The sequence below is a fragment of the Oncorhynchus keta genome, chromosome 8 (assembly GCF_023373465.1).
Source record: "Oncorhynchus keta strain PuntledgeMale-10-30-2019 chromosome 8, Oket_V2, whole genome shotgun sequence".
NCBI classification, from domain to species: domain Eukaryota; kingdom Metazoa; phylum Chordata; class Actinopteri; order Salmoniformes; family Salmonidae; genus Oncorhynchus; species Oncorhynchus keta.
This window is the reverse complement of record NC_068428.1, coordinates 25,987,894-26,005,455: the sequence shown is the minus strand read 5'-3', so window position 1 is coordinate 26,005,455 and position 17,562 is coordinate 25,987,894. Positions and strand designations below refer to the sequence as shown.

General features: G+C 45.6%; 2 protein-coding genes across 46 annotated transcripts in view; one reads left to right on the top strand and one right to left on the bottom strand.

The window, feature by feature from the left end:
- The window catches only part of fig4a (FIG4 phosphoinositide 5-phosphatase a), a 107,838-nt gene extending 91,435 nt beyond the window's left edge, over positions 1-16,403 (top strand). Inside the window, exon 24 of the mRNA XM_035757719.1 lies at positions 15,406-16,403. Coding sequence (XP_035613612.1) covers positions 15,406-15,583 — 178 coding nt within the window. The 3' untranslated portion in view covers positions 15,584-16,403. The remainder of the gene's footprint in view (positions 1-15,405) is intronic.
- LOC127931390 (uncharacterized) lies at positions 8,077-14,501 on the bottom strand. Of its 45 annotated transcripts, none has more exons than XM_052523882.1 (4): positions 13,478-14,501; positions 13,253-13,387; positions 12,153-12,242; positions 8,077-10,952 (listed from the first exon to the last, which is right to left on the bottom strand). In XM_052523882.1, exons 1-4 carry the CDS (start codon positions 14,036-14,038, stop codon positions 10,410-10,412), a joined length of 1,329 nt encoding a protein of 442 aa, XP_052379842.1. In that variant the 5' UTR covers positions 14,039-14,501; the 3' UTR covers positions 8,077-10,409. The 45 variants fall into 45 exon arrangements, 35 of the variants coding, with proteins under 35 accessions (XP_052379842.1, XP_052379843.1, XP_052379865.1 ...); XM_052523883.1 differs by having other exon boundaries at positions 13,523-14,501; XM_052523905.1 differs by lacking the exons at positions 12,153-12,242; positions 13,253-13,387 and adding exons at positions 12,333-12,422; positions 12,693-12,917 and having other exon boundaries at positions 8,077-10,907; positions 13,838-14,501.
- Positions 16,404-17,562: the final 1,159 nt, after the last annotated feature.

Here is a 17,562-nt window from a genome sequence, read left to right as displayed (position 1 = left end):
GCTCGGTCCTCCCCTCCCGCTCCGTGGCTCGACGACTCATTGCGAGCTCACAGAACAGGGCTCCGGGCAGCCGAGCGGAAATGGAGGAAAACTCGCCTGCCTGCGGACCTGGCATCCTTTCGCTCCCTCCTCTCTACATTTTCCTCCTCTGTCTCTGCTGCTAAAGCCACTTTCTACCACTCTAAATTCCAAGCATCTGCCTCTAACCCTAGGAAGCTCTTTGCCACCTTCTCCTCCCTCCTGAATCCTCCTCCCCCCCACCCCCCCTCCTCCCTCTTTGCAGATGACTTCATCAACCATTTTGAAAAGAAGGTCGACGACATCCGATCCTCGTTTGCTAAGTCAAACGACACCGCTGGTTCTGCTCACACTGCCCTACCCGGTGCTCTGACCTCTTTCTCCCCTCTCTCTCCAGATGAAATCTCGCGTCTTGTGACGGCCGGCCGCCCAACAACCTGCCCGCTCGACCCTATCCCCTCCTCTCTTCTCCAGACTATTTCCGGAGACCTTCTCCCTTACCTCACCTCGCTCATCAACTCATCCCTGACCGCTGGCTACGTCCCTTCCGTCTTCAAGAGAGCGAGAGTTGCACCCCTTCTGAAAAAACCTACACTCGATCCCTCCGATGTCAACAACTACAGACCAGTATCCCTTCTTTCTTTTCTCTCCAAAACTCTTGAACGTGCCGTCCTTGGCCAGCTCTCCCGCTATCTCTCTCAGAATGACCTTCTTGATCCAAATCAGTCAGGTTTCAAGACTAGTCATTCAACTGAGACTGCTCTTCTCTGTATCACGGAGGCGCTCCGCACCGCTAAAGCTAACTCTCTCTCCTCTGCTCTCATCCTTCTAGACCTATCGGCTGCCTTCGATACTGTGAACCATCAGATCCTCCTCTCCACCCTCTCCGAGTTGGGCATCTCCGGCGCGGCCCACGCTTGGATTGCGTCCTACCTGACAGGTCGCTCCTACCAGGTGGCGTGGCGAGAATCTGTCTCCTCACCACGCGCTCTCACCACTGGTGTCCCCCAGGGCTCTGTTCTAGGCCCTCTCCTATTCTCGCTATACACCAAGTCACTTGGCTCTGTCATAACCTCACATGGTCTCTCCTATCATTGCTATGCAGACGACACACAATTAATCTTCTCCTTTCCTCCTTCTGATGACCAGGTGGTGAATCGCATCTCTGCATGTCTGGCAGACATATCAGTGTGGATGACGGATCACCACCTCAAGCTGAACCTCGGCAAGACGGAGCTGCTCTTCCTCCCGGGGAAGGACTGCCTGTTCCATGATCTCGCCATCACGGTTGACAACTCCATTGTGTCCTCCTCCCAGAGCGCTAAGAACCTTGGCGTGATCCTGGACAACACCCTGTCGTTCTCAACTAACATCAAGGCGGTGGCCCGTTCCTGTAGGTTCATGCTCTACAACATCCGCAGAGTACGACCCTGCCTCACACAGGAAGCGGCGCAGGTCCTAATCCAGGCACTTGTCATCTCCCGTCTGGATTACTGCAACTCGCTGTTGGCTGGGCTCCCTGCCTGTGCCATTAAACCCCTACAACTCATCCAGAACGCCGCAGCCCGTCTGGTGTTCAACCTTCCCAAGTTCTCTCACGTCACCCCGCTCCTCCGCTCTCTCCACTGGCTTCCAGTTGAAGCTCGCATCCGCTACAAGACCATGGTGCTTGCCTACGGAGCTGTGAGGGGAACGGCACCTCAGTACCTCCAGGCTCTGATCAGGCCCTACACCCAAACAAGGGCACTGCGTTCATCCACCTCTGGCCTGCTCGCCTCCCTACCACTGAGGAAGTACAGTTCCCGCTCAGCCCAGTCAAAACTGTTCGCTGCTCTGGCTCCCCAATGGTGGAACACACTCCCTCACGACGCCAGGACAGCGGAGTCAATCACCACCTTCCGGAGACACCTGAAACCCCACCTCTTTAAGGAATACCTAGGATAGGATAAAGTAATCCTTCTCACCCCCCCCCCTTAAAAGATTTAGATGCACTATTGTAAAGTGGTTGTTCCACTGGATGTCATAAGGTGAATGCACCAATTTGTAAGTCGCTCTGGATAAGAGTGTCTGCTAAATGACTTAAATGTAAATGTAAATGTAATGGAATTGTTTTTAATGAACTTTTCCTACTTTTTACATTTTTCACGACATGCCACCAGTTTGGCACCAAAACATTTACAACAGAGAAATTACAAAGTAAATAAAAGTATGTACAAAATATATGTATTATATTTATATACTGACAACTCATATTAAGTACCAATGGTAACCAAGTTGATGGTTTTATATTTAGGATAATGTTTTACAACTTTTCATACATACAGTTGAAATCTGAAGTTTACATACACCTTAACCAAATACATTTAAACTCAGTTTTTACAATTCCTGACATTTAATCCTCAAAACAAATCCCTGTCTTAGGTCAGTTAGGATCACCACTTTATTGTAAGAATGTGACATTTCAGATTTGATTTCTTTCATCACATTCCCAGTGGGTCAGAAGTTTACATACACTCAATTAGTATTTGGTAGCATTACCTTTAAATTGTTTAACTTGGGTCCAACGTTTCCAGTAGCCTTCCACAAGCTTCCCACAATAAGCTGGGTGAATTTTGGCCCATTCCTCCTGATAGAGCTGGTGTAACTGAGTCAGGTTTGTAGGCATCCTTGCTCGCACATGCTTTTTCAGTTCTGCCCACACATTTTCTATAGGATTGAGGTCAGGGCTTTGTGATTGCCACTCCAATACCTTGACTTTGTTGTCCTTAAGCCATTTTGCCACAACTTTGGAAGTATGCTTGGGGTCATTGTCCATTTGGAAGACCCATTTTCGACCAAGCTTTAACTTCCTGACTGATGTCTTGAGATGTTGCTTCAATACATCCACATAATTCTCCTCCCTCATGATGCCATCTATTTTGTGAGGTGCACCAGTCCCTCCTGCAGCAAAGCATTACCCACAACATGATGCTGCCACCCCCGTGCTTCACGGTTGGGATGGTGTTCTTCGGCTTGCAAGCCTCCCCCTTTTTCCTCCAAACATGGTTATTGTGGCCAAACAGTTCTATTTTTATTTCGTCAGACCAGAGCACATTTCTCCAAAAAGTAGGATCTTTGTCACCATGTGCAGTTGCAAACTGTAGTCTGGCTTTTTTTATGGCGGTTTTGGAGCAGTGGCTTCTTCCTTGCTGAGCGGCCTTTCAGGTAATGTTGATATAGGACTCGTTTTATTGTGGATATAGATACTTTTGTACCTGTTTCCTCCAGCATCTTCGCAAGGTCCTTTGCTGTTTTTCTGGGATTGATTTGCACTTTTCGCACCAAATACGTCTGTCTCTAGGAGACAGAACGCATCTCCTTCCTGAGCGGTATGATGGCTGCGTGTTCCCATGGTGTACTTCGGTACTATTGTTTGTACAGATGAACGTAGTACCTTCAGCCGTTTGAAAATTTATCTGGTGGAGGTCTACAATTTTTTTTCTGAGGTCTTGGCTGATTTCTTTTGATTTTCCCATGATGTCAAGCAAAGAGACACTGAGTTTGAAGGTAAGGCCTTGAAATACATCCACAGGTACACCTCCAATTGACTCAAATTATGTCAATTAGCCTAACAGAAGCTTCTAAAGCAATGACATCATCATTTTCTGGAATTTCCCAAGCTGTTTAAAGGCACAGTCAACTTAGTGTATGTAAACTTCTGACCCACTGGAATTGTGATACAGTGAATTATACGTGAAATAATCTGTCTGTAAACAATTGTTAAAAAAATTACTTGTCATGCACAACGTAGATGTTCTAACTGACTTGCCAAAACTTTTAATGACTCCAAACTAAGCGTATGTAAACTTCCGACTTCAACTGTACATGTGATATGAGTAATGTAAGATATGTAAACATTATTAAAGTGGCATTGTTTAAAGTGACTAGTGATCCATTTATTAAAGTGATCGAGTCTCAATGTGGTCAGCCTCTCCGAGTTAGTGATGGCTGTTTAACAGTCTGATGGCCTTGAGATAGAAGCTGTTTCTCAATCTCTCGGTTCCAGCTTTGATGCACCTGTACTGAACTCGCCTTCTGGATGATTGCGGTGTGAACAGGCATTGGCTTCGGTGGTTGTTGTCATTCACAAAGAAGATGTCCTCACAGACTTGCCAAAACTATAGTTTGATAACAAGACATTTGTGGAGTGGTTGAAAAATGGTTTTAATGACTCCAGCCTAAGTGGATGTAAACTTCTGACTTCAACTGTATTTTTTTTTAAGGCCCAGTGCAGTGAAGAATTAGATTTTCTGTTTTTTATATATATTTCCACACAATGGGGTTGGAATAATACTGTGAATCTGTGAAAATTATGCTAAAGCCCTTTCAGTGTAAGAGCTGTTTGTAAAGACCCCCTGAAATGTCAGCCTTTGCCGGTGGGATGGAGTTTTGACCTGCGAGGTGACATCACCACTAGTTAATAGACCCATAAGAAAGAGCATTCCAATCCTCTCTGCCAATAGCAGGTAGTTTTCAGTTTTTCCCCGCCCCACTCAGATCACTACCAGACAGTCGTAGCAAAATTCTTGCTTGAGAAATTGCAGGGGGAAATTGGGAGAGAGGGACGGCAAAACGCTGTATCCTTGTGTTTGATTTCTATCCATCTCCCCCTCCTTCCCTGGCACCCCACTCCCTCCATCCACAGCCTCATCCTCCTTGAGACCTGTCTCACCCATTGACTTAGGCATGGAGGGGATGATATTACATGAGGACAGACTCTACACTCACAGACTCCCAGTACAATCTTGATCACATTTATCCTTTTCCAGTAGCCCTTTGCACTCACAACACCCGTCATCCCATATACGGGTTGAAAATGGCTGATTTTCTCTTTGATAAGTGCCTAAATTGGAACGCAGTAGCTGTACAGTTACATGCTATACGGGACATCAGCGCTCATGTTCTCGGCTTGAGGAAATGAAGCAAGCACACTTGTATATCTTTTGACTGACAGTCGTTTTAAACTTGAGAACCACTCTCAACAAGAACATGCCCGCATCCCTCCCACTAATGGGCCTTTGTATGTTTGTTGTTGTCAGAGTGAGGGAAATGTGGAAGGCGACATGTCGTGAGGAGTCTGTGTTTTAAAAGACGAGTCGATAAGGATTATATTAAATATAGATTTAATGTCATAAAAGCACACCACACACCGTGATTCCAAATCTGCAATTCATATCATCTTTAATCCACAGTTACATGGATGACCTGCCTTATACTCAGAGTTGTCCTGAACAGAAGGAGCTTATGTTTGTCTATTGTGAAGAGAATGTCCCGCGGAATACGCACATGAATACGCACATGAATAAACTCATGACTCCATTCGATGCACACCTAAATTACAATCGGTTTGTCTGAAGTGCCTTTTGAAGCCTAACACTGTAAGATTATATTTTATAACTTTGCTTATTGTATTGGCAACAATGTTAGCTTTCAATATAATGATCCACCTGATCCAGATTGTGATTTTTATGAAGGAATGTTTTTGGATTGCGTGAACAACAACTGTGATTGTGTGAACACGGGGTTGTGTTCCAAACAACAACAACTGTGATTGTGTGAACACGGGGTTGTGTTCCAAACAACAACAACTGTGATTGTGTGAACACGGGGTTGTGTTCCAAACAACAACAACTGTGATTGTGTGAACACGGGGTTGTGTTCCAAACAACAACAACTGTGACTGTGTGGACACGGGGTTGTGTTCCAAACAAAACAACAACAACTGTGATTGTGTGGACACGGGGTTGTGTTCCAAACAAAACAACAACAACTGTGATTGTGTGGACACGGGGTTGTGTTCCAAACAAAACAACAACAACTGTGGTTGTGTGGACACGGGGTTGTGTTCCAAACAAAACAACAACAACTGTGATTGTGTGGACACGGGGTTGTGTTCCAAACAAAACAACAACAACTGTGATTGTGTGGACACGGGGTTGTGTTCCAAACAAAACAACAACAACTGTGATTGTGTGGACACAGGGTTGTGTTCCAAACAACAACAGCTGTGATTGTGTGGACACGGGGTTGTGTTCCAAACAACAACAACTGTGATTGTGTGGACACGGGGTTGTGTTCCAAACAAAACAACAACAACTGTGATTGTGTGGACATGGGGTTGTGTTCCAAACAACAACAACAACTGTGATTGTGTGAACACGGGGTTGTGTTCCAAACAACAACAACTGTGACTGTGTGGACACGGGGTTGTGTTCCAAACAACAACAACTGTGACTGTGTGGACACGGGGTTGTGTTCCAAACAACAACAACTGTGACTGTGTGGACATGGGGTTGTGTTCCAAACAACAACAACTGTGATTGTGTGGACACAGGGTTGTGTTCCAGACAAAACAACAACAACTGTGATTGTGTGGACACGGGGTTGTGTTCCAAACAAAACAACAACAACTGTGATTGTGTGGACACGGGGTTGTGTTCCAAACAAAACAACAACAACTGTGATTGTGTGGACACGGGGTTGTGTTCCAAACAAAACGACAACAACTGTGATTGTGTGGACACGGGGTTGTGTTCCAAACAACAACAACTGTGATTGTGTGGACACAGGGTTGTGTTCCAAAGAAAACAACTACAACTGTGATTGTGTGGACACGGGGTTGTGTTCCAAACAAAACAACTACAACTGTGATTGTGTGGACACGGGGTTGTGTTCCAAACAACAACAACTGATTGTGTGGACACGGGGTTGTGTCCCAAACAAAACAACTACAACTGTGATTGTGTGGACACAGGGTTGTGTTCCAAACAAAACAACAACAACTGTGATTGTGTGGACACGGGGTTGTGTTCCAAACAACAACAACAACAACTGTGATTGTGTGGACACGGGGTTGTGTTCCAAACAAAACAACTACAACTGTGATTGTGTGGACACGGGGTTGTGTTCCAAACAACAAACACAACTGTGATTGTGTGAACACGGGGTTGTGTTCCAAATAACAACAACAACAACTGTGACTGTGTGAACACGGGGTTGTGTTCCAAATAACAACAACAACAACTGTGATTGTGTGGACACGGGGTTGTGTTCCAAACAAAACAAGTGTGATTGTGTGGACACGGGGTTGTGTTCCAAACAACAACGACTGTGATTGTGTGGACACAGGGTTGTGTTCCAAACAACAACAACAACAACTGTGATTGTGTGGACACGGGGTTGTGTTCCAAACAACAACGACTGTGATTGTGTGGACACGGGGTTGTGTTCCAAACAACAACAACTGTGACTGTGTGGACACGGGGTTGTGTTCCAAACAACAACAACTGTGACTGTGTGGACACGGGGTTGTGTTCCAAACAAAACAACTACAAGTGTGATTGTGTGGACACGGGGTTGTGTTCCAAACAAAACAACTACAAGTGTGATTGTGTGGACACGGGGTTGTGTTCCAAACAAAACAACTACAAGTGTGATTGTGTGGACACAGGGTTGTGTTCCAAACAACAACAACTGTGATTGTGTGGACACAGGGTTGTGTTCCAAACAACAACAACTGTGATTGTGTGGACACGGGGTTGTGTTCCAAACAAAACAACAACAACTGTGATTGTGTGGACACGGGGTTGTGTTCCAAACAACAACAACTGTGATTGTGTGGACACGGGGTTGTGTTCCAAACAAAACAACTACAACTGTGATTGTGTGGACACGGGGTTGTGTTCCAAACAAAACAACAACAAGTGTGATTGTGTGGACACGGGGTTGTGTTCCAAACAAAACAACAAGTGTGATTGTGTGAACACGGGGTTGTGTTCCAAACAACAACAACTGTCATTGTGTGGACACGGGGTTGTGTTCCAAACAACAACAACAACAACTGTGATTGTGTGGACACGGGGTTGTGTTCCAAACAAAACAACAACAACTGTGATTGTGTGGAACGGGGTTGTGTTCCAAACAAAACAACAAGTGTGATTGTGTGAACACGGGGTTGTGTTCCAAACAACAACAACTGTCATTGTGTGGACACGGGGTTGTGTTCCAAACAACAACAACAACAACTGTGATTGTGTGGACACGGGGTTGTGTTCCAAACAACAACAACAACTGTGATTGTGTGAACACGGGGTTGTGTTCCAAACAAAACAACTACAACTGTGATTGTGTGAACACGGGGTTGTGTTCCAAACAACAACAACTGATTGTGTGGACACAGGGTTGTGTTCCAGACAAAACAACAACAACTGTGATTGTGTAGACACGGGGTTGTGTTCCAAACAACAACAACTGTGATTGTGTGGACACGGGGTTGTGTTCCAAACAACAACAACTGTGATTGTGTGGACACGGGGTTGTGTTCCAAACAACAACAACTGTGATTGTGTGGACACGGGGTTGTGTTCCAAACAAAACAACGACAACTGTGATTGTGTGGACACGGGGTTGTGTCCCAAACAAAACAACTACAAGTGTGATTGTGTGGACACGGGGTTGTGTCCCAAACAAAACAACTACAAGTGTGATTGTGTGAACACGGGGTTGTGTTCCAAACAAAACAACTACAAATGTGATTGTGTGAACACGGGGTTGTGTTCAAAACAACTACAAGTCTGATTGTGTGAACACGGGGTTGTGTTCCAAACAAAACAACTACAAGTGCGCTTGCTTCATTTCCTCAATTTGCAAAGCTAGGAGAGCTCAAAAAGGCACATTTAAAGCTCTTTCCTTGAGTCATAAAGGTGCATTGAAATGACTGAACTGTGCACAGTTTGGAGAGGTGTGTGGACACTTGGAGACGCCAGTTAGACCTCACTCAAACCCTAAGCCTATTATGACTGAATGTATCCAGAATATTTTCAGATTTTATTATTGACAAATACTGTGAAAAGTACAGTAAATGTAAAATGCACATCAAATCAACATTGTTAATGTTTGGATTCAGTCTTGTCAGGTGAACTGTTGTGTCCTCACCTTTTGGTCTGATCATTTCCCCATAATCTCCAATGTTTTTCTCGCATTGTCATGTTCTTTTTATAGGTCTTCTGTAAGAAACATTTCAATTTGACCTTATCCATATAGGCCAATTCCCATGAGTGTAAAGGGTTAAAGCAAAGACAAAATGTAGAAACACGTGTTTTGACGGCATTGTCCATTCCTTCTAGGCAGTTCCAGACTCTGAGGAGAGGTGGGTTTAGTGTGAGATGGGCTGAATGGTTTTCAGGTCCAAAGCATTGTGTGGCCCTCCAGTAAAATGAGGAATACATCTTGCACTTTCATTCACTGTGTGTTAAAGCTGGGAATTGCCAGGGACCTCACGATACTTTGGTGCCGATTCTATATGTATTGCAATTCTCATGATTTTATATTTATTGCGATTCAATATTCCAAACATATTTCTCACCATATGTCTGCTGCAGAGGAACAAGAGAAGCCATGAGAACGTTTTGATCAGTCATGGAAATAAAAGTGCTGAAAACAAATTGGCTTCCTAATTAAAAAGGAGAAGAACAAGCTTCTCAAAATATGTGTACATGTATCTATCCCCCAACCCATCAATACTGCCTGTTAGATCTAGTGGACAAGCCGATTGGGTTGTAGCACCCTAAAATCCTGCAATCCTCTGGTCCAGGGTATTCAACTCTTACCCTACGAGGTCCGGAACCTGCTGGTTCTCTGTTCTACCTGAACATTAATTGCACCCACCCGGTGTCCCAGGTCTAAATCAGTCCCTGATTAGAGGGGAACAATGGGGAAACAAAGCAGTGGAACTGAGTTTGAGGGCTCTGTTGTGTGTGTCTGTGTGGCATTAGACTGCTTAATGGGTTCACGCAATCACACCTCCACAGTTACATCCTTAATGTAGGTGACCATTATTGGGATAATGTTAATTAGCTGTGTGTGTGTGTGTGTGTGTGTGTCTCAGAGGTGAGGGTGGTCTTCTAATACCTCCATCCTTCATCACCACCCACACACCTGCCCTGAGTGCATTCACCCTTTCATAGAACCCTTGTTCATCTCCACAGCCTGTTGTCACGGTAACACTCTTTCGTCTCATCCATCTCCTGGACGTTGAAGTGGTTGACGCATAGCAATCCATCTACACACACACTCACACAGACACACTTGTTGCTCTCTTCCTGGCTCAGTTTGATTGAGGCTAGAACAATAAAAGTCTTCAGTACCTTCCATAATAACCATGGCGAGAATTAGTCTGAATAGGGGAACTTTCAGAGAACCCTTTGAGAGGTTTGGAGGGTTAGATTGTTTGTTTTTGTTTCGCTGCAAAAAATATAGTCTGGAGACAGGATGGAAGGAGAGCCACGTGTGTTATCAGGGTCTATTTACTGAATCAACGTGTTGCTGTGGATTCACATCACTGTAGAGGTCAGTCAACCGCACAGCCAGAGGTTCCAAAATCTGAGGCAGAAAGGGAGCGATACGGAGAGAGAGACACACCAAATGAGACGGAAAGAGACAGCAATAGGGAGAGCGAGACTGGTAGAGAGAAACCTCAGATCCGTCTCACAGGAGATTGAATTCGAATTTTGAGATATGAATTTGAATGAAAGGAGACAGTGGAGCTCTAGATAAGCTGGTTTCTTTCTCTCAGGCAGTGCAGAAAAGGTCATGTATTTCTTTGCAGAACGTGTGTGTGTGTTGTCCTCACATGCGCTTGGTAGTAGGAACCAGCCATCAGCATTGTTGACCTCACATGCGCTTGGTAGTAGGAACCAGCCATCAGCATTGTTGACCTCACATGCGCTTGGTAGTAGGAACCAGCCATCAGCATTGTTGACCTCACATGCGCTTGGTAGTAGGAACCAGCCATCAGCATTGTTGACCTCACATGCGCTTGGTAGTAGGAACCAGCCATCAGCATTGTTGACCTCACATGCGCTTGGTAGTAGGAACCAGCTGTCAGCATTGTTGACCTCACATGCGCTTGGTAGTAGGAACCAGCTGTCAGCATTGTTGACCAGCCATTAGCATTGTTGACCTCGCATGCGCTTGGTAGTAGGAACCAGCCATCAGCATTGTTGACCTCTCATGCGCTTGGTAGTAGGAACCAGCCATCAACATTGTTGACCTCACATGCGCTTGGTAGTAGGAACCAGCTGTCAGCATTGTTGACCAGCCATTAGCATTGTTGACCTCGCATGCGCTTGGTAGTAGGAACCAGCCATCAGCATTGTTGACCTCACATGCACTTGGTAGTAGGAACCAGCTGTCAGCATTGTTGACCAGCCATTAGCATTGTTGACCTCGCATGCGCTTGGTAGTAGGAACCAGCCATCAGCATTGTTGACCTCACATGCGCTTGGTAGTAGGAACCAGCTGTCAGCATTGTTGACCAGCCATTAGCATTGTTGACCTCGCATGCGCTTGGTAGTAGGAACCAGCCATCAGCATTGTTGACCTCACATGCGCTTGGTAGTAGGAACCAGCCATCAGCATTGTTGACCTCACATGCGCTTGGTAGTAGGAACCAGCCATCAGCATTGTTGACCTCACATGAGCTTGGTAGTAGGACCCAGCCATCAGCATTGTTGACCTCGCATGAGCTTGGTAGTAGGAACCAGCCATCAGCATTGTTGACCTCGCATGAGCTTGGTAGTAGGAACCAGCCATCAGCATTGTTGACCAGCCATTAGCATTGTTGACCTCGCATGAGCTTGGTAGTAGGAACCAGCCATCAGCATTGTTGACCTCGCATGAGCTTGGTAGTAGGAACCAGCCATAAGCATTGTTGACCAGCCATCAGCATTGTTGACCTCGCATGAGCTTGGTAGTAGGAACCAGGCATCAGCATTGTTGACCTCACATGCACTTGGTAGTAGGAACCAGCCATCAGCATTGTTGACCTCGCATGCGCTTGGTAGTAGGAACCAGCCATCAGCATTGTTGACCTCGCATGCGCTTGGTAGTAGGAACCAGCCATCAGCATTGTTGACCTCTCATGCGCTTGGTAGTAGGAACCAGCTGTCAGCATTGTTGACCTCACATGCACTTGGTAGTAGGAACCAGCTGTCAGCATTGTTGACCTCTCATGCGCTTGGTAGTAGGAACCAGCTGTCAGCATTGTTGACCTCACATGCACTTGGTAGTAGGAACCAGCCATCAGCATTGTTGACCTCACATGCGCTTGGAAGTAGGAACCAGCTGTCAGCATTGTTGACCTCACATGCGCTTGGTAGTAGGAACCAGCCATCAGCATTGTTGACCTCACATGCGCTTGGAAGTAAGAACCAGCTGTCAGCATTGTTGACCTCACATGCGCTTGGAAGTAGGAACCAGCCATCAGCATTGTTGACCTCACATGCGCTTGGTAGTAGGAACCAGCCATCAGCATTGTTGACCTCACATGCACTTGGTAGTAGGAACCAGCCATCAGCATTGTTGACCTCACATGCGCTTGGAAGTAGGAACCAGCCATCAGCATTGTTGACCTCGCATGCGCTTGGTAGTAGGAACCAGCCATCAGCATTGTTGACCTCTCATGCGCTTGGTAGTAGGAACCAGCTGTCAGCATTGTTGACCTCACATGCACTTGGTAGTAGGAACCAGCTGTCAGCATTGTTGACCTCTCATGCGCTTGGTAGTAGGAACCAGCTGTCAGCATTGTTGACCTCACATGCGCTTGGAAGTAGGAACCAGCCATCAGCATTGTTGACCTCACATGCGCTTGGTAGTAGGAACCAGCCATCAGCATTGTTGACCTCACATGCGCTTGGTAGTAGGAACCAGCCATCAGCATTGTTGACCTCACATGCGCTTGGTAGTAGGAACCAGCCATCAGCATTGTTGACCTCACATGCGCTTGGTAGTAGGAACCAGCCATCAGCATTGTTGACCTCACATGCGCTTGGTAGTAGGAACCAGCCATCAGCATTGTTGACCTCACATGCGCTTGGTAGTAGGAACCAGCTGTCAGCATTGTTGACCTCACATGCGCTTGGTAGTAGGAACCAGCTGTCAGCATTGTTGACCAGCCATCAGCATTGTTGACCTCGCATGCGCTTGGTAGTAGGAACCAGCTGTCAGCATTGTTGACCTCTCATGCGCTTGGTAGTAGGAACCAGCTGTCAGCATTGTTGACCTCACATGCACTTGGTAGTAGGAACCAGCTGTCAGCATTGTTGACCTCTCATGCGCTTGGTAGTAGGAACCAGCTGTCAGCATTGTTGACCTCACATACACTTGGTAGTAGGAACCAGCCATCAGCATTGTTGACCTCACATGCGCTTGGAAGTAGGAACCAGCTGTCAGCATTGTTGACCTCACATGCGCTTGGAAGTAGGAACCAGCCATCAGCATTGTTGACCTCACATGCGCTTGGAAGTAGGAACCAGCCATCAGCATTGTTGACCTCACATGCACTTGGAAGTAGGAACCAGCCATCAGCATTGTTGACCTCACATGCGCTTGGAAGTAGGAACCAGCTGTCAGCATTGTTGACCTCACATGCGCTTGGAAGTAGGAACCAGCCATCAGCATTGTTGACCTCACATGCGCTTGGAAGTAGGAACCAGCCATCAGCATTGTTGACCTCACATGCGCTTGGAAGTAGGAACCAGCCATCAGCATTGTTGACCTCACATACACTTGGTAGTAGGAACCAGCCATCAGCATTGTTGACCTCACATGCGCTTGGAAGTAGGAACCAGCTGTCAGCATTGTTGACCTCACATGCGCTTGGAAGTAGGAACCAGCCATCAGCATTGTTGACCTCACATGCGCTTGGAAGTAGGAACCAGCCATCAGCATTGTTGACCTCACATGCGCTTGGAAGTAGGAACCAGCCATCAGCATTGTTGACCTCACATGCGCTTGGTAGTAGGAACCAGCCATCAGCATTGTTGACCTCACATGCGCTTGGTAGTAGGAACCAACCATCAGCATTGTTGACCTCACATGCACTTGGTAGTAGGAACCAGCTGTCAGCATTGTTGAACTCCATCACTTTTTGAATGAATTTAACTGCAAAAGTTATTCTTATGTGCACTACATCATCCCGCATATATTTTTAGCCGCAATAAGCCTGTTTCATTTTCTGCTTGGAAAATGTACATTGTTTTTATCGGGATTTTGTCACCAATTGGATGGAAACCTTGCAAGTGTCTTCTCTCTTATTCACGTACATTTTTTTCCTCTCGGGAGAGGAGAGTTTCCACACCTCAACTGTTTCTCTCTCAGGCTCCCAGAAACCACACAGAAACACACACACTCCATTCACAGCCAGGGACTAGGGGGACAGGGGAACCAGTAAAAAGTGTGAGAATGAGAGGACAAAGAACAGAAAAGTAATTTGATTTACTACAGAGGAAGTGGGTCATCAAACGTGCTGGGACAACTAAGAGGAAGACCAGTGTTGCTACAGGAAATAGTGGTAGGAAAGGTGGAACATGTGAAACGATTAGGTTGAGTTCTACTCCACTTCCTGGTATTGTTCATCCTAGCTAACTTGTGACTGTTTGCTTTGCTCTGACTCACCCAAAACACTTCAGTCACAAGTGCTTCTCTATCAAGGCTAACTACTGTACATCACTCAGTGACCCACTGGAAGCCTCACTGTGTTGTCTTGGTGACCTCTCAGCCAACATCCGCAATCAGAAGTCAGTTTAGTACTGTGTGCTGAGTGTACATATCAAGCTCTTTTACAATAAGAGAGTTGTGACCGCCAAGCAGAACAGACACATTGTACCTCCACATCCACATGTTGTTCTTTTTCAGTCATAAAAGCACTTGATGTTAAGTCTCGCTCAATGGCCGGCCCCATTGCTCAACAGTGGCTTTTTACTAAAGTGCTCTGCTCTGATGAATTCTGTGTCATTCTGTCATGTTGTGTATTCTGTGTCATTCTGTCATGTTGTGTATTCTGTGTCATTCTGTCATGTTGTGTATTCTGTGACGTTCTGAAAGCGGGGGGTAGTGTTGAGTGCTGTGAGAAAAAGTGGTCTATGAAATGTCTATATAGTGGGTATGTGCATGAGGCTGGTGGGTGGGGTGGGGTTGTGGTGTGGTGTGGCCACCCTCCAGAAGGATGACTTGGGAAACCTGAAGTAGCTAATGAGCTGTGTAGATGACTGAATATGCGAGGGGGGTTCAGGGGGGGGGTTCAGCTTCCACACAAGTTATTATTAGTGAATACCAGGGCTGTAGAAATAACAAAATTTCTCTGTCTTGTGACCCATTCTCTTCTTTTAGCAACACGTTTCAGTTTAAAAATGTCACTTTTCTGCAGAACACATTTTGGTCTGTTTAGCTTAGTTATGTTATACGTGAATCACTACTACCTACAGCTACTGTACCACAGTAACTTATATCCAGCATGAGTTTAGCATTTGTTTTATTTTTCACCTCTCCCTCTTATCTCTCTCTCTCCAGTGTTCCTGTGTCATGCTTTACGACTGACAGTATATACGAGGTGTCGTCTCCGCAGGTGGACAGGGACAACAGGGAGGTGTTTGAGGGCCACGTGCTAACTGGCCTTGGCCAGGTGAGATCACTGTGCCGAGAGGACATACTCATGTACAGAGAGTATATCAAGAACAGGTACATGTGATGTGAGAGGCTCCATAACCATAGAAATAGAATGAATAGAATGGTCATCCCCATTAAAGTCAATGATGGCATAATGGGTGGACTGGTGGCCATTGTGAGTGTACCCATAAGGAGCAAAGCAGGAAGTGTGCCATCAATCTGTGATGTGATATGTTAAGTCAACTCAACTGACATGACAAAAGAAATACATTCCATTGTAAGAGCCGCATCATTTGAATTAACATTCTACATTACCATGGAAATGATTTAATCAACAGGCAGCCATTACAAGTGTACCCATGAGTTTACCAGTCATATTGCCAGGGTCAGAGATTCCAAGCCTGTTCTATTCATTCTATTTCTATGGCCATAACCAAATCGCAACCATCGATCAACCACATCTCAACGTTGGATCAACCACGCTCTTGACCACAGCCCCATTACCTGCAGGGAGAGTGAATTGTGGTTTCATGGTATACAGTGGACTCCCAATCAAAGGCTTCTCAGGCTGATGAGATGACCGTTAGTGAGTGTTTTCCAGAAGAGGCAGGACAATATTCCTAGTCTGTTTTATGACTTCATATTTTTCAGTAGTTATTTTAGAGTGACAGCAGTTAATAAGGCTGAAAACAGGTTATTTATTTCAGTTATTTTAGTCATGATCATGTATGGCTTCCAAGGTTAAACAAGTGTTTCATTGTTTTCTTTTTCTCTCTCTTGCCATTTTAAACACATCCCTGTTTTTTTAATGTAGCTTTTGAGTTTTACACACATTTAGCACAGCTGTCGTTTTTTCTGTTTGGATGTTGGACAAAATAAACTTATCATGTTTACAAAACGAATTGATTTAATTCTATTTCATATACATTTACATTTACATTTAAGTCATTTAGCAGACGCTCTTATCCAGAGCGACTTACAAATTGGTGCATTCACCTTATGACATCCAGTGGAACAGCCACTTTACAATAGTGCATCTAAATCTTTTAAGGGGGGTGAGAAGGATTACTTTATCCTATCCTAGGTATTCCTTAAAGAGGTGGGGTTTCAGGTGTCTCCGGAAGGTGGTGATTGACTCCGCTGTCCTGGCGTCGTGAGGGAGTGTGTTCCACCATATAAATAATGATTTTTATTTAGCTTTCTTTAGAACAACAGCCTATCTAAATACTGAGGGCGAATAAGTGTGTAGCTCCATATTAAACTTGTATATTTATGAAATGTCATGTAAATCTAAATGTGATGAGGTTTCATTGGTGAGTGGACTACGGTAGCATCCTAAGAGAACAAGACCAAGCCACACTCCTTCTGTCTCTTCTCTCCTTCCTATCCTCTACAGCTGTCACTAAAAGAACTGCACATGTCAGACACACACTGACAGTACTGTATACTCATTCATTGAGGATGATTTGTCTGGTTGTGACTTTGGGCTGCGTGCTCTACAGTTGTATTCATTTTGTTAATCTCTCCATCTTTTCGTCTCACTCTGTCTCTCTGAGTGTGTGTCTTTCCCTCACTCCCTGTCTCTGAGTGTGCGTTTCTCTGCCTCGCGCTCTGTCTCTGAGTGTGTGTGTGTCTCCCTCGCTCTCTGTCTCTCTGAGTGTGTGTCTCTCCCTCGCTCTCTGTCTCTCTGTGTCTCTCCCTCGCTCTCTGTCTCTCTTGAGTGTGTCTCTCTCTCGCTCTCTGTCTCTCTGAGTGTGTGTGTGTGTCTCCCTTGCTCTGTGTGTGTGTGTGTGTGTGTGTGTGTGTGTGTGTGTGTGTGTGTGTGTGTGTGTGTGTGTGTGTGTGTGTGTGTGTGTTTCTCTCCCTCGCTCTCTGTCTCTCTGAGTGTGTGTGTGTGTCTCCCTCGCTCTCTGTCTCTCTGAGTGTGTGTGTCTCTCTCCCTCGCTCTGTCTCTCTGAGTGTGTGTGTCTCCCTCGCTCTCTGTCTCTCTGAGTGTGTGTGTGTCTCCCTCGCTCTCTGTCTCTCCGAGTGTGTGTGTGTGTCTCTCCCTTGCTCTCTGTC